Genomic DNA, 25751 nt, shown 5'->3' on the forward strand with positions numbered 1-25751 from the left:
ACTGTGTACAGATAATTAGGATTGTGTTTTGCACTGTATCATTTTTAGCTTTCTTGGAGTACTTTACATATGAAAGGACATTTTTTCCAAATATGGAAATTTGAAAGTCAAGGCATGAATTATCTTTCTAGCTTAACCATCTTAATTAGCAACAAGGTCACCTTTGGAAAAAGCAAAATATTACCTAGAAGAGTAAGCTTATTAAGCAAAGAATCAGGTCTTGTAGAAGTAGGGGAAAGAAGGAAATGAGGAGCTAATTAGCCTCAGTGAGCTGTGCAAAACTTATTGGTCAATTAGAGTCTGTGTGTCTGAATTCTCATTTGTAAGTGACATCTTTTTTGTTTATTTTTTAAAGGTAGCCAACCAAGTTGTGCAAGCTCTGCTCACTCAAAAGGTAGGCCACTTTCTGGTTTTATTCTTCTCAAAGTGCTTCTTTGAATGCAATGGAACTCATGAAGTCTAGGAAATTGTGATTGAACAGTGCATTGCTTTTCCATTTATTCATTTACTTTAAGACCATGTTTCAGATGGTTTATCAAGGCACATAGGTGACCAATAAAATTGTAAAATTCAAATTACTGGTAAAGTAGTGAAAACTTTTGAAGATGAAAGATATCCATGTTTCCAAATGAGTCCAAAAACATCATTTTTATTTCATAGATACAAACTTTAAGGTAGCAGATTTTTCCATTTTCTATAAAATGGATGTCCTTGTTTTTGGACAGTGCTCACAGAAGCCTCAAATTCAGCAAGAGAACTTGGAGGTTAGGGAAGTTGTATAATGTCTTCAGGCCTTTATTTCTCATGATGAGAAATAGGGATAACACCCTATACCTCCCAGGACACCTGATAATCCTGTGAAAGCAGGCATAAAGAGCAGTCCCTGGAAGAATCTATTTGTGGTAAATGGTCAACTAAATGTTGTACATGTAAGATCTGTGCCTATTGCTTTGCTACTATCCTACCTTCAAGACAATGTAAGATCGTGTTATTGGGGAAGAGCCAATGAATGTGATCAGTGTTTGCCCGACTTTGGATGGTTTGCTGAATTTTATGAAATGTAGATTATCTCCCTCAGATTTGTTGATTCTGAGTTCTGTGTGAAATGGAACTTCTTCTCACAAAGGCTATCTTAGATCATGCAGCATGTTCAGGAAGATGTTTCTAATGAGAGCAAAACATTTGATATCACTGTAATTTTTTTTTAATTCTAAGCCATTGCTTGTAGTATTGATGAGGTTTCATGGAAATAATTAAATGTTATTTTCAAAATTTATACTCTACAGGCACTGTGATAATAGTTGTACTGGACTTTCTCCCTTTTCATGTGGCTTACTCAAATAATTTTAACTGCTTGAAGTTCTACCCTGATATCACATAAGATATTCAAATCCATTTACATAGAGTTAGTATTAGGTTCTGTTGTGTGGCACAGAAATCCAAAATAGTGGTGTCTTAAATAAGCTAAAATATCACTTCTTTTTCACATATAAATTTTCAGGAAGTCAATTCAGTGCTGATGCAGTAGCTCTACTACATAAAGTCCATGGGATCCCTGCTCTATTTTGTTTAAGATTTATTTTATTTATTTGAAAGGCAGAGTTAGAGAAGGAGAGGAAAAGAGAGGGACAGAGACAGAGATAGAAAGAGAAGAGTGGCTCTTATTATTCCTTGGAGTACAACCTATATTTCCAAAGTCATTCTGTGGTCCAAACAGACAATTGTAACTCCAGTCATCACACTGAGGTTCCAACCAACCAAATCACAAAAAAAAAAAAAAAAAAAAAAAAAAAAAAGCTAAATAATATGAAGAGAGGAAAGGAAAGGGCATATGTCCCATGTTTTAAAGATTACCAAAAAGTTTCATACAAAGTACTTCAAACAACTTATGAAAAAATATGGAATTAAACAATAAGTTTGTTCTGCTGCCAAAAAAAAAAAAATCCAAGGGCTGGTGTTGTGACCCAGCAGGTTAAACGACTACATGGAACTTCCACATCCCATGTCAGAGTGTCTGTTTCAAATCCCAGCTACTCTGCTTCCAGTCCAGCTAGGAGGTGCAGTGGAAGATGGCCCAAGTACTTGTGCTGCGGCCCATCCTATGGGAGACCTAGACTGCAGTTCCTGCTCCTGTCTTTGGTCGGGCCAGCCTTGGCTCCTGCAGTCACTGGGGAGTAAATCAGCAGATGGAAGATCTCTGGGTTTCTCCCTCTTTCGGTATCACTCTGCCATTCAAGTAAAATGAATAAATCTTTTCTTAAAATTTACAATGTATGCGTAGTTTGTCCATAGTACATGTCTTCCGTGAACTTTTTTTTTTTTTTAGGCAGAGTTAGACAGTAAGAGGAGAGAGATAGAGAGAAAGGTCTTCCTTTTTTCGTTGGTTCACCCCCGCCAAGTGGCCTCTACGGCTGGAGCGTTGCGGCCAATCGGAAGCCAGGAGCCAGGTGCCTTCTCCTGGTCTCCCATGTGGGTGCAGGGCCCAGGGACCTGAGCCATCCTCCACTGCACTCCCGGGCCACAGCAGACAGCTGGACTAGAAGAGGAGCAACCAGGACAGAATCCAGTGCCCCAACCAGACTAAAACCCGGGTACCGGCACCACAGGCAGAGGATTAGCCAAGTGAGCCTCGGCGCCGGCCTTTCCGTGAACTTTCTAAAGACCCCCTCATGTGACCTCACTTACCTGTCTCTGAGCAGACCTTAGCCACACAGCCATACCTGAGGGAGCTCACAGAGAAGTCTTTGTTCTGGGTGTTGGCCCAACAGAAAGTTGATAGTCATAGCACTGTGGAAGAAAGGAAGAAACAGATACCCAAGGGCAGCTCACAACCTCTGCGGCAACACACTGGGAACGCCTTTCCTTTTTCGAAGGCTGGAATCCCCCCACTGCTTTCCTCCTGTTGGAAACCCTATGCTCATTTAATTACATGCCTAAGGACGGCAGGAAGCACTGTTGCAGCTTGGTGTGCACCTTTTGAAAGATGTCTCATGCCTGTCTTTTTTAGTGGTGCCTCAGGGAAGAGACAAGGGAACCGTCAGTTACAGTAAAAAGGAAAACGTGACCCACAGAAAATAGCTACCAAATCCGAGTAATGACTGGTAAACAGATAAATCTACCTCAGTGCGGTTAAGCAGTAAGGCACCGAAAGCCGTGCCCGCTGTGAGGTATCAGACCTCAGGGATGCTGTGCAGCAGGAGGAGATGCCGGGGGCTCTCAGAAATCCCGAAAGAATCGTGCTCTGCGGAACCATGCGCCTCCCAGTTTTTACAGGGACTATAAAATGGCTACAAAAAGGACAAAAATTTCTCTTTAATTAAGATCACAACATAGGAAATAAAATGTACTTCAAATGCAGATAAGAAAACTAATTTTAAAGCAGTGTTGCTGGTATGGAGTAAAAACTGCAATTTGGAGGCATGTATCCAAGTGTCTGTCTCTGCTTCTCAGTCTCTCTCTCTCTCTCTCTCTTTCTCTCTCTCTCTCTCTCTGGCACACACACACACAGAATGCTACAGCTTCAATTCTAGGGAAACCAGACATTTTGAAAACATGTCATTTGTTAGGACACAAAGGCAAATCTGCCATGGCTTCAGCTCTTCACTGGGCTACCAAGAAAGCAATTTTATGGCATTTTGTGCATAGGCCCAAATAAGTTTCCTGAAGTAACAAACTCATACCGGTCCTGATAGAAAAAAAAATTAATTTCCATAAACTTGTCAGTTTCTGTTAACTGTCCATGTTTCGTCATAGTCAAGTAATTCCATTTATCACACAAACCTGCAGATTCCCATAAGAGGGCAGACTCTACTCCTTTCAATCAATTGTGCTGAAGTGACAACATTAAACCCAGCTCACTGCCATTTATGTCTCTGAATCATAGGATCAAGTTTGCAAGTATAAATACAATCAGTAATACAGGCTAAACTCATAGTTTTGCCGGAAATATCTTTTATCTTCATTAAGACAATTACACTAGCTGAAAATGAGCTCCTAGGCTCCTCAATGCATTTTGCAGCTAACACCAAACTTGGAAGGAAAGCAGTGACCTGCAGTTACTTCTCCTCATATGACTGATGTCAGTCTTACCAACACATTTCTCAGAGTAGCCACATAATTATATTTTCTTCATTGACATGGAATAAGTCTAGTCTATGGTAGAAACCAGTAATACCCAGTGTTGTGGCTTGTGGCTGAAAGCACTCTGAAGTCGTACTTTCGAGATCATTGCAAACGTCGATGGAAAATGGAATTATGGTGCCAAAAGTATTGAAATCCATGCATACGAAACATCTTCAAACAAAAAGTTCATGGAAAATGTGGATTGTGAAAAAAACTGTACAAATTTCATAAATTTTTAAACCAAAACAAACATAACTTTCAATTTCATTTCCCACAAATATTTTAAAGGATCCTTCTATTTCTCTTATGGGAGGAGCACTTGACTGTGCTCACTTCTGTAATGGTCGTCTGTGCAGAATCTGCTTTTAACAAATACTCGATTGATAATATCGGTTTACATCTTGCTTCTAAGCAACTGTTACTAAGTTGACTTCAGCCTGGAGCACCAGTAGGGACTACATGGCAGTCTGTCCAACATCTTCAGCCCCAGGGCAGATGGAATTTACCAGGATTATGGTGTGGATCCCCAGCGAAATTATGTTTGAGGTCATTAAGCTAGACAGAGGCTGTGTAGATCAGTGCACATGTTGCTCAGTATGTTTTGCCCCTACCTTTAACTTATAACTCCCATTGCCTCAGTTTCCATTGGTAGTGACAAGTACATTGCAAAGAAAATGGGTTTGGCTATTTTCTTGAACCCAAGGATCACTGTACTCTCTTATGTGAGATTAAATGCAGTAAGATCTTTGACCTAGTTTCTATATGGTACAGTTCTATGTCATGCCCCTTTCTTTATATGTGAAGACACAACTCTGTATTTTTGGAAAGTTCCTCCTCTGGAGGACTGAGGCACTCTAGTCATAGAGAAAAGAGAAAGGTTATGAGAGAGGACAGATGGTTCTGCCCAGGCCTTGAGGTATGACCCCAGACTGTGGCCTCCAACAGAGGACATATTTTGTTTCCAAAGCCTTCCTTGGAGAGGGTACTCCAGGTACTGCCTCTGTGACTGAGAGAGTCCCCATAGTTAGTTGCTCTTGTATTTACCCTGAGTGTGTCACACGGTCCTTTACATCAATGAGTTCCTGTGGCCAGGTCAGAGGAAGCAAAGGCAACTGCCTGCCATAGACCGCCCAGGTATCACAATAGCAGTTGAAGAGAGACTGGCTTTTCTTGCGTTCTTTCTGTCGGCCTGCTCTGGCTGTGTGTAGGTCTTTGCATATGGGCACATGCTTGTTAGTGACGACAGCTTCTTGGGCTAGCAACTGTCTGGCATCAGCTACCACGTAGTAAAAACATCAAAGACAACACAAGCAGCTCTTTCCTCACGTTTTCAGCTTGTTTCTTTTTGTCAATAATTATAAGACCAGTGTCAAGCTCCTAAAGCCTTCCTTTTCCCCCCTCTCTGCCGTGTGCTCAGCTGCAAGAGTCCATAGTGATGAGTGGAGTATTCTCAGAGCCAATAAACTGTGTTTCCACTAAAGAAACCTTGATCATGTTTAAATAATAGAAAGGGTCATTGAGATGTGAGCACATGTATAAAAACTTTCTAGAGAGCGTATTTTTTTCTATTTTGGTTTTCAACCATCTGAAGAACTTTTTCAGGTTATTCGCAGTTTTGTTCCTAAAAAATGCGGGCACTGTTGCTTGCAGATCCTCATTTTCCTGCAAACCCACTCGTGCATGTTTTGTTTTCCATGTCCCCACCTACAAATCAGAATGGTTGTTTTCCTAGCCAACGGGTACTATTAATATTTATCTACCTCACAGTCAAGTTTTATTAATTGCTTAATTAGTAGTAGTGAAAACAATTAGTGTTTGGGAGCAGAGTGTTATATACATGCTAGGAACAAAAATTAGCATAAGGAAGGCACAGGCAGAGGTTGAATTCTAAATAGAGAAAGCAAATTTAGCCTTTTAATTTGAACAGTGAGTCTACAGCCACAATGGCATCGGCTAAATGGTGTGTGTGCCCAGAGGTGCAAAAGCACACTCTTCCTCCTGCCTTGCTGAATCTTGTACTCACATGCCTCATTCTGGACTTGGCTTTTTCCCTGCCCTAAATTTCTAGGCATTGATTGGTTCTAAATAGCCTCTGCCTAAGTTTTTACTGTTTAAAAAAAGGTAAGGAGAGTTTAAGCTGTGCAGTGAGCCATACCTTGGCCTGTTCCATATTCCATTTAAATATAGTTAAGGCTGAGCATTCTAATCCAAAAATATGAAATCTGAAATGCCCTGAAGTGCTGCAGAATCTCAAGCTTTTTGAGTGCCGATATACTTAAAAAGGTTGGATTGTAGAGCATACTCAGCCAGTGAAGTCTGCGTAGGCACGTAAACATCTGGAAGACCTCCAAATCTGAAGCGCTTCTGTTCCCAAGTGTTTTGGAGGGTTCCTCAGACTGTGCTGGAAATCGTGATGCATGCTCGGGAAAAGCCACACAAACAAGACCGCTCTAGTTTCACAATGAGGTTCACATGAGGTTAACAGGCCCACTTGCCTGCTGTTTAGGGACTGGGAGTCAGAATTGTTGACTGCTAATCTCCTTTGCTTCTTGTACAGCCTTAAGGCAATCTTCCAGCTGCCCTGTATCAAGATACAGAAAATCTACAAGCTAGAAGTGTTGAGTACCTTAACCTGTCCTGGCCCCAGCAATCACTAGAGAACAGAATTCCTTATTAGCATCCCCTTTATCAAAAAGTTTACAAAGGTCAATGAAATCCCTACTATATGTGTTGCTGTTCTGGGTGATGGAATCAAGAGAGTATAAGAGCATTGTGCTTGTGTGGTTGTTTATTGTGGTATCTTCCTGTGCTTGCCTGATGGAGAATGTGGAATCTAATGGACAAGGTAAGTCCAGAACACACAAGATAAAATCAGTCCACAGTAGTATGTGCTAAATATCATCGAGAAGGCATTGAGGGCTTCAGGGTTCAACAAAGGGAGCAATCTTTGGGGAACACCATGGGAAGTATCAGAGAAGTAATGAAGTTTGAATTGCACTTTAAGGAGCCAAACTTAGACTGCAAGAAGGAGGTGGATGAGAGGGGAAAGTGATGCTGAAGAAGGCCTCAGGGTGACAGGAATGCATAGAGCTTGGGAGAACTCTAAGTAGATCAGTGTCTCTGCACAGTGAGAGCAAGAGATTTTTATTTATGTCAGGAAATAGTGAAAAAATGACATCTGAAACATAGAAAATAGCCAACTACTGAAGAACCTTGAATTTGAGCTTCATTCTACTGGATTTTTATCAAACTCCATCAAAGAGAATATAATACTGCAAGAAACTTCATTGCAGGTCAATTTGGAAAGCAGTTCCGTGGTGGAATTCCATGTATCAGCTCTCCTCCTATGAACTGGGAGAAAGGTCCCTCGTGCTTGAATGATTCGAAAGAGCTACGCCAAAAGGTTGCCAAAGTGGCTGACTGTACTCCTTCCCCAGCACTGAGACAGAAACACCCTTAGAAAATATGGAAATGCACTCATTCAGGGGATGAGTGAGTTCCAAGGGGCCTTTTAAAAGCTGTGACTTCAGAGTTACTTCTCTGCCATTAAATGCATCACTGACTCTATTAGCTACAGCACTAAGAGGCTCGACTCATTTCTACAAATGACAATGAAAGGATCCATCAAAACTGATAGTTTCTTTAGTTCATCAAATCTCTATTCACTGCAAAAACATTGTTGTTCTTGTGGTTTGTTCTTTATGATTGCTTTTATAAAGACAGTGAAGAGGCAAAATATATAGGCGGAAACTTAAATTGACTCTATATTGCTAAGATTTACCATCCTCAAAAATAGCATACTGCATTAATGCATTTCTGATTTCAAGGTGTTTTTCTTCCTAAATTGTTCTTCCCTGCACATAATAATTCCATCAGACAAGGGTTTGTGGAAGAAAGCGTCATGTGTGATTTATTTCTGGGGGCTTTGAAGAATAAAAATACTATCTTTTGTTAATGTGTCTGAAATAGCATATAAATTAAGGTTGTAATATGCAAAGATACCTTTCTGCTATAGACGCTTTCTTTTCTTTCAATGTGTTTATCGTAGGATCTAAGGGAAGAATGTGTAAAGTTGAAAACAAGAGTGTTTGATTTAGAACAACAGAATCGAACCCTAAGTATTCTGTTCCAACAACGAGTCAGACCAACTTCTGATCTGCTCCTCCAGGTATGTGTTTATGTGGAAAACAATCTTTGCTGCTGAAATAGCATTGACAGAAGTTACTTAGATTCAAAAGTTGCCAGCATCTCTGAGCAAGGCATATTGCATCAACATTCGCGATTCTTTCCCCTCTCAAGGGATGTCATTAAACTTGAACATGTCTTAAATTCTTGACTTTATAAAGCTATATGCAGATAAAGAAATGCACCAGCAGAGAATAAACAGGTAAAAGGTACAATCAGAAGGTGTCCTCCAGTTAACTAGGTGGAACCATGGAATAGATTTAGGATATAATTGATTGCACCGAGGGCCAGCATTAGTAACTGTGCATTCTGTGATAAACAAAGAAGAGTTTTATGTTATACCAAAGAACATTTCTTTGTTTCAAGCTCTCTGTAATCAAAAATACTACTGGGGTTTGCTTTGCTTCCTGTCTCTGTGCAGAATTGCTCTTCCCAATACAAGACTTCGATTCTTGGTATTTTTATAGGTTCTCATTGTCTAAATGCTCTTACTGAACTCTGTTTGTTGAGCTTGCCTTAACAACATGGAAAGAGGTAAAATGCTGAACTTACACTGGTTTTGCAGCTGCCTCTGACAAAGCCTGAGAGAATACATCCCTCTGCAGGGAGATGCACACCATGAGAGGGGGGGCTTGCTTCTGATTTTTCATTCCTGATAATGCACATATATTTGCTCAGCCACGCTCCCATGAGCTTTCTTCAGAGCCTTTCTGAGGCTGAGCTTTCAAAGGGTGCATTGAAGTTTCACAGGGGCAGTGTGCAATTTATGAAGGGTAACCCGCAGCTGCGTGGTCTAATTGGCCAAGAGGAAGATCTCCCTCCACCTGATGACCAGGACTACACTGTCCAGCCCTGAAATGACTTGCCACAACGGGCTACTTAAATTTTAAGAATCTACAATACATGAAAATTAAGTTCCTGTGTCCAACCAGCTACACTTCAAATGTTCAAAAGCTCCTTGTGGCAAGCAACTGCTGTTCTAGGCAGTACATGCTGAGTAGCCCATTGCTGTCATGTAGAAAGCTCTTCTGTGCGTAGGATTTGTCCAACTGGTTGACACTGTGTTGCTAATTTACTCTTTCAATTTTAGCATAAACATCTTAGGGCTCCTTGGAGAAATATGGGAAATTGTAATTTATTTCAGAGAAAAAAAGATGTTTTTTACAAAACATCAAGATGTAATTCTCCTCACCCCCCAGAATTAAAATAAAACAGCTCTCTGAATTACAAAATAGATCTCTATCTTAAATTAATTTCCTCTATGCTTTATCTGTTGGAGTATAATTCATAATTTATAACTCAAAAATTATGTGTAGAGGGAAAAGTCATTTATTTCTATTCTGTTTCTTGGTCTTGACCATAATAAATGTTTGACATAGGATATCTTGATTTTGTAAAAAGCTGTTTTGCTTGTGCAGTCTCATAAAGACAGCCATTATTATAATTAGTTTTAACAGCTGTTATGTGTTCATGATTCTTTTCTGTTTGCCTTTTCTAACTTGAGGCTTTTTTTTTTTTGGAACAGTATTAAAAATCTTCTGTCTCTGTTTATGAATGATGAGAGTTTATTTGCACAGTAGACGCGTGTACTGTGGAAATTTAAGCTTTTTCATTGGCTATCACAAGTTTCGTAAATCCATATCCAAATGGCAGGGAATGATGTGTATACTAGCAGTAGGATTCAGTGTTTATTCACTGAGTATTTCCAGCCAGCAAACTTCATGTTCTTGCCCAAAGAGGTATCAGTTTTTAGGAGCCATTCTAATATAAATGATATTTACAGAAAATAGGCTGTCAGTAGTTCTTTGGAGATGAACAATAGAAGACCTGCCTGCCTTCTCATGGCTTAGTGCCTACAGCCAAAAACAGAGTAAGTTGCTAGTTTCTCAGGTTGTCTGCTAATTATTTGATGCGCGACTATTTATTCTCTAGTGTCTTGGGGTTTAATTGAGAAATACCATGGGGTTAAAATAAAAGCAGTCTGAGTTTGATTTATGTCTATTTATGTCTGTTAATGCTTAGTAATCATTTGTTGAATGGAATGATGAATAAATAAAAGCATTCATTGTGCAAGTTGGGAAGTTATTTTGCACAAACCTAAGGGAACTTTATGTATACAACTCCTCTGAAGCTCTGCAGACGTCCATGGGTGCATGTGGGTCCAGTTTGGTCTGTTTGGGCATGTGGTATGAGTACAGCACAAATCTACCAGTGTTGCTGCCCATGCCGATTTCTAAATCATTTTCTAAACAAGGATACTTTGAAAAATTCATGGAAAACGGAATTATAAGATGTGTTTATTTTTCATGCAAAAATTTCATATGACAGGATCTTCACAAAGTTCATAAAAATGTATATTAGGAATAAGCCATGGATGGATTTCAAAATGTAATGTAATTTTATATGTATTGTGTAAACCAATGAACAACGATGCAAAAAAAACAAGTGTTTCCATGAAACAAAGTTGAGTCACTGAAACACAGTTTGCGATCAAATCAAATATAGGTGTCTGTGATGATTGTAAGGAGAGCAAGGATTATATTAAATATAGAGGGAATCTTCATGTGAACTGCTCTTCAAATGTACTGTGACACTCCCAATTTCTTAACAAATGAAAAGGACCAACAGGTGGGTTGAATCGGGGATAGAATATCATTATGAACAGAGAAATGACACCTAATGCAACAGTCGAAGGCAAACCTTCATCATGCCCTGTGGAAAGAAAGCATTTCTGCTTGGCTGGAGTAAGAGTTTATGTTGGGAACAAAAGAAAAAGGAGGCCTTGAGGGTAAAGCAAGTCTTTCGAGGGCCTTAGATGCATCATTAAGAGGGAAAATCACAACTTGCCACAAACCCTGGAGATTCTTTCTCATCTTTGGCGTAGTTTTGACTTGATCCCAAAACAACCTCCTGTTACATCTCATCATCAAAAGTCCTGCCCTGCAGGAGTTGTGTGATCTTTCAAAGTGACCCTTATCTCGTGCAGAGACCACTTTCTGCACCTCTGACAGGTTAATATCCTCCCAGAGCTCATGAAGGAGACGGAATCCCTGCTGCACATCTTCCATGTGTTTTCACAGCTGCCCAAAGCCTGTAAGGAAGCCACCAAGGTCCTCTGATGATGCAGCCTGGCCGAGTCACCGCTGGGGGTGGCTCTAGCATTGGAACCTGGTGTTTCTCAGCAACACAGAGGCCACTCCTGTCACTATGGGGGGGGGGGGGTCGTCTAAATTAACTATCAGATCTGCAGTGCAGGGCTACAGTGGCCTCCTTCACTGGCACATAGAAACCCAGGCACAGAAAATCAGTTCCAGAAACTCATACGGCAAACTGACAGGATAGCTAGTGGCGTGGGAAGCCAGGTGGATGCTCTAAACATGCGTGGGTTTTCTTACCTCTTTCTTGACTTGTGGATCAAGCTGAGGCAGGAAACTCAAAATTGCCTCTAATGGATCAGAATTTACAACTTCTGTTGCAAAGTTCATGGACCACTTTGCTATCCGGCACCTTTCCCTTCACTTGTCTGTCCCTGTCTATTTCTCTCACTGTGTAATTCTAATGCCTTCTTAATGATTTATTCTTGTTGTTAGCTTTTCATCTTAGTTTGACTCCATATATTTGAAAGTATCTAAAAGTCTAATACAGAGACCTTCTAGAAAGCAATAACCCATGCATTTAAAGATGATTCTTAAGGGACAAGTATTGGGCCTACTGTTTAAGGTGCCAGTTTGGATGCATATGTCCTTCATCACAATTCCTGTTTGATACCTTACTCCAGCTCCAAACCTCAATTTCCTATCAATGCAGACCCTTGAAGATAAAGATGATGGCTCTAATTATGGGATTACAGCTCCCCATGTGAAACACAGGGATTTAGTCCCAGGCTCCTGATTTTGGTCCTGGCTCAACTCCAGCCATTGTGCACATTTGAGGAGTGAACCAGCAAATGGGAGCAACCCCCATCTTGTCTTTTCTCTCTCTGAAAATAGCAAAATTTTAGTAAATCACTATGTATGATATGGCCGACATTTTTCAATTTCTCTGAATGGCCAAACATCCCAGAGAAGATGCCTCCATACTGTCGCTCACCTGACTGGTCAGTTCTGTGACTGTATTTAAGATGCAATGGCAAATTCTTTTTTTAAAAACAGATTTATTTATTTATTTGACAGAGCCACAGAGAGAGGGAAAGACAGAGAGAAAGGTTTTCCATCTGCTGGTTCATTCCCCAAATGGCCACAATAGCCAGAGCTGTGCCTATCCAAAGTCAGGAGCTTCTTCCAGGTCTCCCACGTAGGTGCAGGGGCCCAAGCACTTGGACCATCTTCCACTGCTTTCCCAGGCCATAAGCAGAGAGCTGGATCAGAAGAGAAGCAGTCAGGACCCAAACCAGTGCCCATATGGGATGCTGGCTTAGCTTACTATACCACAGAGCCGACCCCTGCAATGGCAAAAATCTAAGGTAGCAAAGAGGATAAATGCCTAAATTTTTCAGAAACAGATATTTTTTTAAATATGAATTGAGCATGTAGGTACTGTGTATTGATAGAAAGATAGAAATGGACAGAAGAAGGCATGGTCTTCTCTTAAAGACGATTACAACCTTTCTGGGGTTAGAACACACCAAACAGCTCTTCCTCAAATTGCAGGAAAATGTGTGGTTAAAGGTAAAGCCATCGAGAAGCACACATTGAATATGTACTTTGAACAGTAATAGTGTCTATAAGAGGGGGGAAAGCAATATCTGGTAGAGTTCATGTCCTCTAAGTGTTCACTGCGTAGTTGTAACAAGAAGTTTACAGTAAAAAAGTTAACAGTAAATCAGTAAAGAAAACCCTAGTTACCACGGTTGCACTGGATGAGCTCTACTGCCATGGGAGCCTGGGATTCCATAATTTCACGCAGAATCACAAACTGCCCACTCACATTGGGTGGCATAGTCAACCAATATACTACATGAACTCCAACAAGAAAAAAGTTCAGTGAAGATTGCTGTGACTGTGGAAGGTCCCCTGAGATCCTGCCTCTCAGTGAGGACAATGCATTTCTTGTAGACAGGTGGAGAAGTGAGTGTGTAATGTTCTGCCCAGACTCATGGATAGATTCACACTTTTAAAAGAAAGATATAGAGGAGGAAAAATAAGAGGAGTAGGATTTTAAAATCCAATCACCTGAAATAATATAAAATAAAGCAGTAGCAAAATAATATCAATATTCTAAGATATGGCAACAGATTTTAACACCTTGGTTTTACACTGTCAGACCCTCCACTATTTATGTGAATAATCTACACTGTAACACTATTTCTATTTTGGCCTAAGGATATGGGTAGTAGGACCCTTTGAAATAACAGATTAAAAAGAAAAAACTGCCAGGCTAAAAGTAATGTCCTATAAGGATAATGATAGCACAGGTTTCCAAAACAAGACAAAAGTAGAACACATAGAGAGGGGAAAGTCTTGGATGCCACAAGCCAAGAGCTTTTCAAAGTGTGTAAACACAATACCTCCCTTATTATGATTGCACTATAGAGCCTTCTGATCCGACTCACTCACAGGTGGGTCTGTTAATCAAAATGTCAGAGGGAGGAACTAGAAAAGCGTCCCTCATGCCCATTCACATTCCATAAAGAGGGAGTGCTGAACGGAGGTGAATTGAGGGACTCAATTTCACTAGATTTTCTATTTAACTCTTTATGTATTTTTTTTAAGATTTATTTATTTATTTGAAAGAGAGAGAGAGGTCTTCTATGTGAAGGTCACTCTCCAAATGGACACAATGGCCAGAGGTGAGCCAATCTGGAGCCAAGAGCCAGGAGCTGCTTCTATGTCTCCCTCATGGGTGCGGGGGCCCAAGGACTTGGACTATCTTCTGCTTTCCAGGCTATAGCAGAGAGCTGGATCAGAAGCAGAGCAGCTGGGATGTGAATCAGCGCCCATATGGGATGCCAGCACTGCAGGAGGCAGTTTTACCAGCTATGCCACAGCACCGGCCTCTCTGTTACTCTGTTAAACATCAGTTGTGTGACTCTTCTTCTATATGTCTATGGAATTAATGATCAAGTGAATCTCTGGGACACACAGGAAAGCTTGTAGAGGGAGATGGCTTCACAAGTGAAGTGACTGCAAGTGAGGGAAGAGTAGAAAGGAATGAGAGCAGTTCTTAGGGTGCTAGGTGTGTAAGATGAAGGCTGACTTTGAAGTAGCAAGTTTAGACAAGTGCAGACGAGTAAGAGAAATTTTCTTTCCTTCTAAATGAGTTCCAACTTTTTGTTGTTGTTTGTTTTGTTTTACTTTTATCTATCCTTGTTTCCAGGGAGTCTTCAGACATGGATTCCACCTTGAAATTGCATTGTATTACACAGATGTGTAGTTGGTCAGAGTGATGCCTATGTTCTATGAGTTTTTATATCTACCCGCCTAACCACTCCTGTCTCAATTTAAGTTACTTAATGGAAGGCATATAACTTCCTTTTGTTTGTATCCTCCTAAAATTAGATATTTCCAAAATATGTATTAATGACTTTCAAGAGCACATGGTCGGCTCCACATAAACTCTCCTCTTACCTGAAACAATGAAAAATACCATCTAAGATCAAAGTGCAAAGGCACTGAGGCAGGTGCAGTAATAAGCAGAGGCGGCTATTGTACTCTGTCACCAGCTCCAGCCTACTGTGGCCATCTGGAAATTTCCATTTGATGCTACCTGATAGAGCTTTAGAAATTCTGAGGGGATGGAAATTCAGATTTTGTGTGCTCTCAACTCTGACGCATCTGATTCAACCATTTCATAATACTCAACAAAGCTCAACAAAACATCTGTGGACTAGGATTGGCCTGCAACATCTTTTTTCTTTATCCATGCTAGTGATGATAGCTCTTTCATTTAAAATGTAATGCAAGTGTTGAGAACACCTGGGCAGTGGGCTTCACAATCATGTTCATAATACAGCCAGCATCTATTGCTCCACTCATTATTTCAGCAATAATTCACTGAGCATGTGCTATGTGTTTGGCATGGTACTAGCTCCTGAGGACACAGCGATGAGTAAGGCACACTTTCAGAAAGGAAGAGGTCATCATTCGGTAAGGAGACAGATAATATGAGTGAGCCATTGTGCAACAGAAACGTGTTTTGCATCAGAGGAAAAAGTGAGGAACACAATCTGGGGCATCGGGGAGCTTTCTGGGAGGTAGAAACAGCTGAACAGGATTCTGAAGGCTGAGTAGGAGTTTGTTGCTGTTAAAATTTCTGAAAAGCAATTCATGGACTAGTTTCAGGAATAAATACTGGGATTTATATTCACAGTAATCCCAGGTCCTGACTTTAATCTTAGTATAAGATTGTCTTCATCTGATTCAGTCTTGATTGGCCTTTCCCTAATCCTTCTAACATCAGATGAACTTATGGAGCCCATAGAAAAGCAGAAACTGTCATGCTAGTTGAATTCTCTGTCACTGTGACCTTCATCAACAATTCTTTCTAGCTTTTTATCTGAGGAAGAATCTAGTTAAGCTGAGTTAAGAGGACTGATGAAAAATGAAGAGCTCTCTGTGTCTAAGGTTTATTTTAAGGACTTTAACATTATATAGAGGTTCAAACCCTGAACGTGAATCAACATTCTGTTGTAAAGACTAACTGATTGAAATGTAAATTCAAAAAATGCACCTTGCAGCCTGCAACATTCAGGCTGTATATATTTCTTTTTATATTTCAAGCACATGAGAAAACCTGATTACCCATGATTTAGTAAATTTCATGCAGTAAATGTTTATCATAGAAACCTTCAAAGCTCCAACAGTAAATAAAAAGTATTATTAAGTGTTGCATGTTCACAGCTATTGGATAAATGTAAGGATTTGGAAATGTGAGGGACAGAAAGCACTGAGGAAAGAGTGGATTTTTACCTGGGAAGTTCCTCATGCAGATTGGAGCATTAATTTCTTGGCACTCAAAGTGGTGGCATATCCACTGCCATAGGGAAATCTTATTTATGGCACAAAACGATACAGTCACTAGAATGCTGACATGAAAGACCAGTGTTTAAAGGAGTGAAAAGCACTCTGGCCTTATTCTACCACCTCTATGACCAGGCGGGAGCCCTTGTCTTCAAGCTGTCCTGACATGTTTCTGAGCTCTGCTCTGGAGCAGGGCAGTAATTTGCACTTTACTGCACCTCTCCAGGAGACCCCAGAATAAGTCTTTAACCTGTCAGACTGGGGGAAGAAGTGTGTCTTTGAAGTCTTGAATGCTGGCTGCCTGGATCGGGAAGGGAAGGGAGAGAAGAGTCGGCCAGACAACAAAGAAGCAAATAGAAGCATCCAGGAACCTTTGCAAAGTCCACCCAATTCAGGCTGATGACCTTGGGGATAGCACTTCAGGCATGTCACAGATACCCAGTGTTGCTTGGGATGGCGACACCCTAGAGGACGATGGGATTAACCTTCAGTTGTGTCCAACCCATTGTAGCCATTCAGAAATGGGATCAATGTGGCCCCCTGTATTATCAAAGGGCTGGAGTTGAAATATTCCCAGGACAAGGCACTCTTGCGTGCTTGATGGCAGTGATTTATAGCTCATATCTGACTGCACCAGAGTGGTTAGGACAGGCATCAAGGGCATAGAGATACCCCCGCCACATACATACTTGTACCTGCTACCACATATACAAGTACACACAAACCTGGGTCACATTTGAAAAAACCCTGATGGATGGGACTAGCGTTGTGGCATAGCAGGTAAAGCCACCACCTACAGTGCTGGCATCTCATATGTGTGCCAGTTCGAATCCCAGTAGCTCCACTCCAATCCAGCTCTCTACTATGGCCTAGAAAATCAGTAGAGGATGATCCAAGTCTTTGGGCCCCTGTATCCAAGTGGGAGACCTGGAAGAAGCTCCTGGCTCCTGGCTTTGGATTGGCACAGCTCTGGTCATTGCAGTCATTTGGAGAGAGAACCAGCAGATGGAAGACCTCTTTCTTTCCCTCTTGCCTCTGCCTCTCTGTCACTCTGCCGTTCAAATAAATAAATAAATCTAAAAAAAAAACCCTGATGGAAGGGGCCAGTGTTGTGACGTGGCAGGTTAAGCCTCCACCTGCAATATTGGCATCCCAGATGAGCACTGGTTCTTGTCTTGGCTGCTTTCCTTCTGTCTACTTCTGATCCTTCTCCCTGCTAGCAGCCTGGGTAAAGCAATATAAGATGGCCCAAGCACTTGGGCCCCTGCCACCATTGGGGGAGAACCAAGATGAAGCTCCTGGTTTCAGCCTGACAGAGTCCTGGCCATTTGCAGGGTGAAACGATGGAACATCTTTCCCTTTGTTCCTCACTCCCTCCCCTTGCCACTCTGCATTTAAAATAAATAAACAAATCTTTTAAGAAAATCCCCAGTGCATATCTCCAGACAAATGAGGTGATAGAGCACCTCTGTGAGGTTGGCAGACTATGATGCTTCCCAGTCTCCTTTCGATGAAGCTGTCTACATCCCATTGCATTGCAGTATCCTTTCGAGTTTAAAGTGTTTTGTATCCCTCACCAGGACAAACTTCTGTTGGGCACTGTCAGCCTTGTGTCTCAAAATCAAGAAATCAAAGTATGCCTGATTTTTGGAAACATCTGAAAGGCCGTTCACCTGTATGATGGTTCAGTGGAATGAGGCGCATTGCCCTGAATGTCACAAACCCTGTTGGGAAGTGAAGCCAGTGCCACTACTGTCTCACAGGGACCTAAGGCACACAAATTCATCAGCCCTACCTCCAGCTGTATGCAGTGGCTGATAAATCCTTGCCCTGTCCTATCACACAAGTAATACAGGAGAATTCGAGAAGTCAATGGAAATAAAGGAATCAGGAGATGTCTGTGCACTGAGTGTTGTTAGAAAAGTAGGCCGTATGGTTCCATCAGCCTGGCAGGAAGGTAGGGTGTGGCCAGTCATGGTCGTATCTGGAGGTTTCCAAATAGATACCTGGTAGTGACATTGATAAAGCTTTGCAAACTCTCCCTACCTTGTTGGCAAGCAAAAGATATCTCAATAAACCTAACAGTAGGCCGAGTGTGTTATTGCTTCCAAATAGGAAGATGAAACCATCAGCTAGGGTTCTTCTCCTACAGTACTTGCTGCCTAAAGTACCCAGTGCCTGTTTAAAACCTCATTTTCAGTTATTACTTTCATCACTTTTACCAGGCATGTGTAAAGAAAGGATATTGCAGTAGCTTTGAGCAAATCAACCAATTAAATGCATTTAAGGGACTTGGCAACGTGCTATCCTGTGAACAAATCAAGTTATGTACATTTGGTTGGTGTCCTAATCATCTGAGTTATAGATAGTACCATTGAGAGTGTAATAGATATTTCCTTGAAAAAGGACATAAATCTAATTACCTAGTAGCATGATCAAATCACTTACCCTGAAAACATGTTTATGCCAAAGAATAACAGAATCACAGAATATTCTGTGTCACCTTTCAAGATCATCTACTCCATGCCCCATTGTCTGACACTCAGATTGATCTGGGCCTTGGTGCAAGGTCACATAGTCTGTTGAGAGCAGAGTGGTGACAAGAGTCCAGGAGAATTGGTTCTCAGCTTTGTACCTTTTCTCCTATGCCATGGGGTGATAAAGTTGAAATTCACCTGAGTTAAGGAAGAGAAAGAAGTTGGCATGAGGAATGCAATTTCAATCTATTAATCAGCTCTACTAAATCAGTTCCTCTTCAGTGCTGACTTGTTGACTTTTCTGGGAAGTTAGGCTTCTGGAGACTCTCTAGGAATATTTAGCTCCAAGTAAGTCCTTATGAATGTCTAAATCTAACTCATTCCTGGTGAGTGTTTCACTAAGAATATGTGTGTGAGACCTACTGGAGATGGATACATTGGAAATATCTTGGATCCAGGTACCTATCCAACCTGATTCTGAACTTTCAGGGAAAGAGGGGCCATAACTGAAGTGTAGAATCTTTGAAAGGAAGTCAAGTTTTCCCCCATACAAAAAAAAATGTAACTTCAAGATTTTCAACAACCCTGTGAAGCCTATTAGTTCCATAATTTAGAAATTAATTCTGAGTTAAGATTTAGCACATATGATGAGCTACACTACAGCAGTCCTTTCACTTGTTCACATTGTATTGGACATTGTTTCACACCCTTTATTTCTATCTTGACATTTTTGCCAGGTATGCCAGATCCTGAAAGCCTACTTTTCCTATAGGTGATTATTTTTAGTTTTCCTTTTGATCATTGCTTTTCCTTCCCCTAAATACTAAAGAGGATAAAGATCATGTACTGTAACCATATTGCATAATGGAGATACTTATGTTGTGAAGAAATCAAAATTTGAAAATAGAAAATACAGTGTGTATTTTTTGGTATGAGATGCATACAGATGTTTTCCAATAAGCCTCACTCATATTTCATTGTTCCATTTGTCATTTTCAAGGCAGGCATCGAGATCTTAGAATTAATGTAAATATCTCATAATGATATTAGTGCAAAAAGCCATTACCACTAATGTTGCTGCAGAATTTGCCATAAAAATGAGGAAAGCTGAAGTGAACGAGGTAATCCGCAAGCTGATGCTCGGATTCAGCATTGTCTTTTCATTACAACGTTATGTCATGGCTGAAAAATAAACAAAAAGTCACTGCATTAATTTCCCATCAAAACAGAACCTTATAGATGAACGTGTGTGCCCTTTGTGCCTCTGGACACATTGCCACCATCGACTATTCGCTAAGCTGTGAGACTATTTGTTTTAGTAGTTAGATGTTGTGGATGTTCTCTGACCAGACTGCTAAAACACTGAATATTCACATAACACATTTATCTGTGGCTCCTGAAAAGAAGTTTCTTGGTCTTTAGTCAAGAAGAAGCATTCAATGCATTCTAAATATAGTGGTGACCTGTTTGTGGAGAACATTTAAAATCACCTTTTATCTTCCCAGAAAGATTCTCTTGTTTGTCTGCCCAGTCCAAACCAGATCCAGGCAGCCACTGATCTGCTTTCTGAACTGTGGATTAATTTGCTTTTCCATGATGTTAATATATATGAAATCATACAACACAAGTATATTCTTTTGTACCTGGCTTTTTTTGCATAGCATATGTCCTCTCATATTTACTACTCATACATGTAACTGCTTGTACCAGGAGTCCTTTGTGGTGGTTTTTGGCTTTTTGCTTTGTGGTGATACGTCATGAGCACCTCCTTGAAGATGTCCATGGAAAATGTTATCAGGTTTTTTGGCAGTAAATGCATGTGTCTTGGTTAATGCTTAAAAATATTACGCTAGAACTTGGTGTACTTTTGCAGCATGGCCAAATGAGAAAGTATGTATGTGTTTCCCTCATTGAGGTTCTAAGAAAAATAATATAAATAGAAACATAGTTTTGGAGTTAAGTATATCTGGGATCAAATTCAGTCTTTGTGGTTCATTAAATCATGATCCTGGGCAAGTAATTTCATCTCTCTGAACTCCAGTTAGCTACTCTGCTAAAGGAGAATAATAGTGACTTCTTGATTGTTCTGTGTATGTGTTATAGAGTTCAGTTAGTTAGCTTATGTAAAACATTTACTACAATGTATTCAGCTAAGAGTTGTAGCTATTTAACTATATTACTTCTCTGTCATTGTTTTGCCTCATTTTTTACTTTTCTTGTGCATCTCTGACAATACTGAATACACTTTTAGTTGGTTATTTTTCACTGGCTTCCACTCAAAAACATTTTGTTAATCGCCTTCAGTCACTTTGTATATACTTATTCTGATATAAATAATACCCATTCCCCACTTTTTAATAGTATACAATTGAAAACAAACAATATTTGTATGGCATAAAAATTTTCCCATTTCACATAACTCATAAAATACTACACAAATCATTCCATGGAATAAAGAAAGGGATGCAGCAGCATGCAGAGGTGTAGGCAGTTTGCAAAAGAGGCAGTAAAGCTACTGTTACTCCCATTTCCATGTTAGAAGTTTTGACAACTGTTCTAGAAACAAATCCAATTATGCCACTTTCTGGGTACTAAATTGGTGACCTCAAACCAATCACTTAGATTTGTCAAGTGGAATGTAAAATTAAGGATTTGGTCAAGAACTGGCCCATCTATTTTTCTATTTTACATTGGTTTGTGCTGATAAAAAGGGCAGGAATTAGAGAGTGAAGGGTAGGGAGGCTCGTTGGCTGTTAAGAGTCAGCATGAAATAATATAAAGAAAGGGGAGTTATTCTCTATACCTGGCTTTAAATCTCTATTCTGAAACTACCTCTGAATTTATTATATCAAATTAAATGCTTAGTACTGTGAAATAAGGTTTCCATAAGCTGGAAAGAGATTGTGAAGAATTTCTGAAAATTCCAAAGCTAACAAGTTCACCAAGGTAGACTAATATTAAAACAACACTCAAAAGCTAATAAGTTTATTATATATCAGTAGCAACAGATTGGAAAATGTAATTGAGAAAAAGATTCCACTCATAAGCAAGAACTACCTAGCAAAAAAAACCTAATAAAAATATGTAAGATCTAAATGAATGAAAATGTTTAATAAGAAAGAAATGAATAAGTAGAAATATATTGTATGTCCATGAGATGAGAAAAGTCAGTGTTATAAAAATGTTAATTCCTCAGAACAAATATATTTTCAATCAAAATCCAACAAATTTTTATGGAATTTGTCAAGCCAATTATAAAATACATCTTAGAGGCTTAAAATTTTCTCAAAAGGCCACCAAAAAAACCTCTAAAATGAAGTGTACAGAGCTGTAAAGTGAAAATATAAACCCTATTATACTACAAATTATACTCTAAAGTTTTGGCAATTAGAAAAATATGGGTTTGCATCAAGAATAGAGAAATAGATTGGTGAAGGAAAGACTAAAAGCAGGCCTATTTTATATGGGAATTTATTTTGTGATAAAATGGCAGTGGGGAATGATGAGTGATAGATAAGGAACTTTTGACAATCCATTTGAAAAGTCATAATAATTAGAGCCCTTCCTCACAATAAATAAAAATTTACATGAGTCAGTTTCCTAAATAGACAAAAAACTAAATACTGAAGATAATACTGAAGACTTTTTTGAAATAAAAATATCTTTAATGCATTGGATAATTTCTCAAGCAAGGCATAAAGCTAAGAATTCATAAAGGAAGGAACTGCTAAATTTGACTAAGTCAAAATTTTAAAAATTTTGATTGACCTAACACTCCATATAAAGAGGTAAATATAGGCACAGAGTAGGGCAAAATATTTAAACATAGATAACTGCCAGGGATAAATTTGAATGTATGTAACTAATTCCTGTGGATTATAGTTATGAACTCATTATGAATTTAAAAAATGGAAAAGCCAACGGTAGAAAAAGGTAATTGACAAGAAGAAATATAAAGAGGTAATAAACTTTCAAAAAGATGCTTACCTTGCTTACTAATCAGCAAATTAAAACACAAGATACTTTTTTTCATGCTGCAGGCTGGCATAAATAAAATTGTGATAATATTAAGTGCTGTCAGGGGTAGACAGGAAGAAATAATTTCATGCACAGCTGTAGAAAATATATATGTCTTGCATTGCTAGTAAGATTATAAATAAGTACAGCAATTTTTGGGTGACAGTTTAGTAGTGAAAGTATCTACTATCCAACTTAGCAATTCCACACGCCCCTGTTTACAGAAACCACTGTTCATTTGCAGAGGGTGACATGTAAGATGTGGGGTACTGTTGACAACAGAAAGTTAGTAGAGCATAAAGGCATATCCAAGAACTATGCTGTACCTATGTTATAGAGTATTTGTTCAAGTATTAAGTTAAATTGTATTTACTGTCCTAGAAAGATCTCTAAAATACATTCTGTGAAAAATGAAGTTGTGAAATAATACAGATAACATGATATATGCTATCTTAAATTTATACCCATGGCCGGCGCCATGGCTCAATAGGTTAATCCTCCGCCTAGCGGCACCGGCACACCTGGTTCTAGTCCCAGTCGGGGCGCCGGATTCTGTCCTGGTTGCCCCTCTTCCAGGCCAGCTCTCTGCTGTGGCCAGGGAGTGCAGTGGAGGATGGCCCAAGTGCTTGGGCCCTGCACCCCATGGGAGACCAGGAGAAGCACCTGGCTCCTGCCTTCGGATCAGCGCAGTGTGCCAGCCGCAGCGGCCATTGGAGGGTGAACCAACGGCAAAAAGGAAGACCTTTCTCTCTGTCTGTCTCCCTCTCACTGTCCACTCTTCCTGTCAAAAAAAAATTAAAATTAAAAACTTATACCCACAAAAAAGCAAAACAATGAATAATATTTAAATACATTTATAAATGCATGGTAAGTGTTCTGGAAGAATGCATGGCACACTGGTAACAGTGGCTCCCTTTAGAGAAGGGAATAGGATGAAGGTTGGCCAAGTGAAAGTTCCTATTTCTTTTGGAGTTTGAAATCTTTACAGTGAGATTTTCTTCCCATATTACTTACATAGTCAAAATACAGTATTTAAAGTAAATCAAGGGGCCGGTGCTGTGGCGCAGTGGATTAACACCCTGGCCTGAAGCGCCAGCATCCCATATAGGCGCCGGTTCGAGACCTGGCTGCTCCACTTTGAATCCAGCTCTCTGCTGTGGCCTGAGAAAGCAGTGGAGGATGACCCAAGTCCTTGGGCCCCTGCACCCCTATAGGAGACCCGGAGGAAGCTCCTGGCTCCTGGCTCCTGGCTTCGGATTGGGCCAGCTCTGGCCATTGCGGCCGGTTGGGGAATGAGCCAGCAGATGGAAGACCTCTCTCCCTCTCTCTCCCTCTCTCTCCCTCTCTCCTTCTCTCCTTCTCTGCCTCTCTCCCTCTCTCCTTCTCTCCCTCTCGCCCTCTGCCTCTCCTCTCTCTGTGTGACTCTGACTTCCAAATAGATAAATCTTTAAAAAAAATAAAGTAAATCAAGGTAATACCCCTGGCAGGAAAAATATCATAAATATTGAGAAGAATATGTAGATAAACCACACACACATGCAAGCACAAACATTTATAATTACAGACCTCTGGGAATATGTAATGACTCTATGAGGATTCTTTAAATAGACACATGTTCACATTTCTGTTTTGCAGATAATTTCATGGGAAATTCTGTTAGTCTAGATTTTAAAGTGACCAACTACCCGCAGTAAAACTTTGGAACTCAGGAGGGGTGGGGTGGGGTGGGGTGAGAGGAGAGAAAGTGAAAGTCTTCCAAGATCTGAGGAAAGAGAGCCAGAAGGAAAGAAAAGAAGGGTGGATGTGGTGGATGTGTTCTTCAGATCGTCACTATTTTGGATGAGAAAATGTGAAGATAGAGGCAGAATAGTAATCTCAGTGGGGGAAAAGTTGGTGTCCTGTTTCTTCATAATGTGAAAGTAATATGTATTCTTGAGGTCCAAAGGACAGTAGAATTTTTAAGTTAAAAAGGAGGGAAATCAGTTTTAAAAAAAATTAATGGAGCAGGTGCTTAACCAGTGGTTAAGATGCTCACGTCCCTAGACAGAGTGCACAGGTTCAATGTCTGGCTCTGACACTTCGCTCAAGCTTCTCTCTAGTGCTGATCCTCAGAGACAATGGTGAAGGCTCGAGTCATTGGGTTCCTGACAACTACATGGGAGACCTGAATTGTGTTTGTGACTCTGTTTTGGTTATTTGCGGAGTGAACCAGCAGATTGGAGTTCCTTCTCTAGCACTCATGCGTTGTCTCTATCTTGCTTGCTTGCTCTCTCCCTCTCAAATTTAGAAAAAATTTTGAAAAGTGAAAACACTGAAAAGAAATGGAACAGTAATACAAAATAAGACATCTAAAGTAAGATAGAAGGAATAAAATTAAATATATCAACATTATACCAAAATGTTACTAGGGAAGGGAAATAGTATTAGATAGTGGTCAAAAGCCAAGTGTGAGATTGTCAGGATCAGGTTTGGTTGGAAACTGGAATCCAATGGTGAGTTGTTTCTTTAAAAACAACAATAACAGCAAAGCTTACAGTGATACAGAAAGGAGAAAATAAATGAATGAAGATACATGAAAAAATACAAACATAAGCCAAATGTGGAAGAATATAATAGATTAACTAGAATTTGGGTCAAGAACTATAAGAAGCTAGAGGAATATTATGTAATAAATTTACAGGTTATGAGTAAAATTTTGTTATAAAATTATACGTATGGGCCGGCGCCGCGGCTCACTAGGCTAATCCTCCGCCTAGCGGCACCGGCACACCGGGTTCTAGTCCCGGTTGGGGCGCCGGATTCTGTCCCGGTTGCCCCTCTTCCAGGCCAGCCCTCTGCTGTGACCAGGGAGTGCAGTGGAGGATGGCCCAGGTGCTTGGGCCCTGCACCCCATGGGAGACCAGGAGAAGCACCTGGCTCCTGGCTCCTGCCATCGGATCAGCGCGGTGCGCCGGCCGCAGCGCACTGGCCGCGGCGGCCATTGGAGGGTGAA

The 25751-nt window shown here is 40.3% G+C and overlaps 1 protein-coding gene across 15 annotated transcripts in view; it reads left to right on the forward strand.

Moving 5' to 3' along the window:
* The window catches only part of NCKAP5 (NCK associated protein 5), a 1120879-nt gene that overhangs the window by 927544 nt on the left and 167584 nt on the right, over positions 1 to 25751 (forward strand). For 14 of the 15 annotated variants that reach the window (XM_051849622.2, XM_051849623.2, XM_051849620.2 and 11 more), the window contains 2 exons: positions 356 to 394; positions 8171 to 8290. In XM_051849622.2, coding sequence (XP_051705582.2) covers positions 356 to 394; positions 8171 to 8290 — 159 coding nt within the window. The remainder of the gene's footprint in view (positions 1 to 355; positions 395 to 8170; positions 8291 to 25751) is intronic. The other variant, XM_070071011.1, reaches the window with a different exon arrangement.

The sequence above is a fragment of the Oryctolagus cuniculus genome, chromosome 3 (assembly GCF_964237555.1).
Source record: "Oryctolagus cuniculus chromosome 3, mOryCun1.1, whole genome shotgun sequence".
Taxonomy (NCBI): Eukaryota; Metazoa; Chordata; class Mammalia; order Lagomorpha; family Leporidae; genus Oryctolagus; species Oryctolagus cuniculus.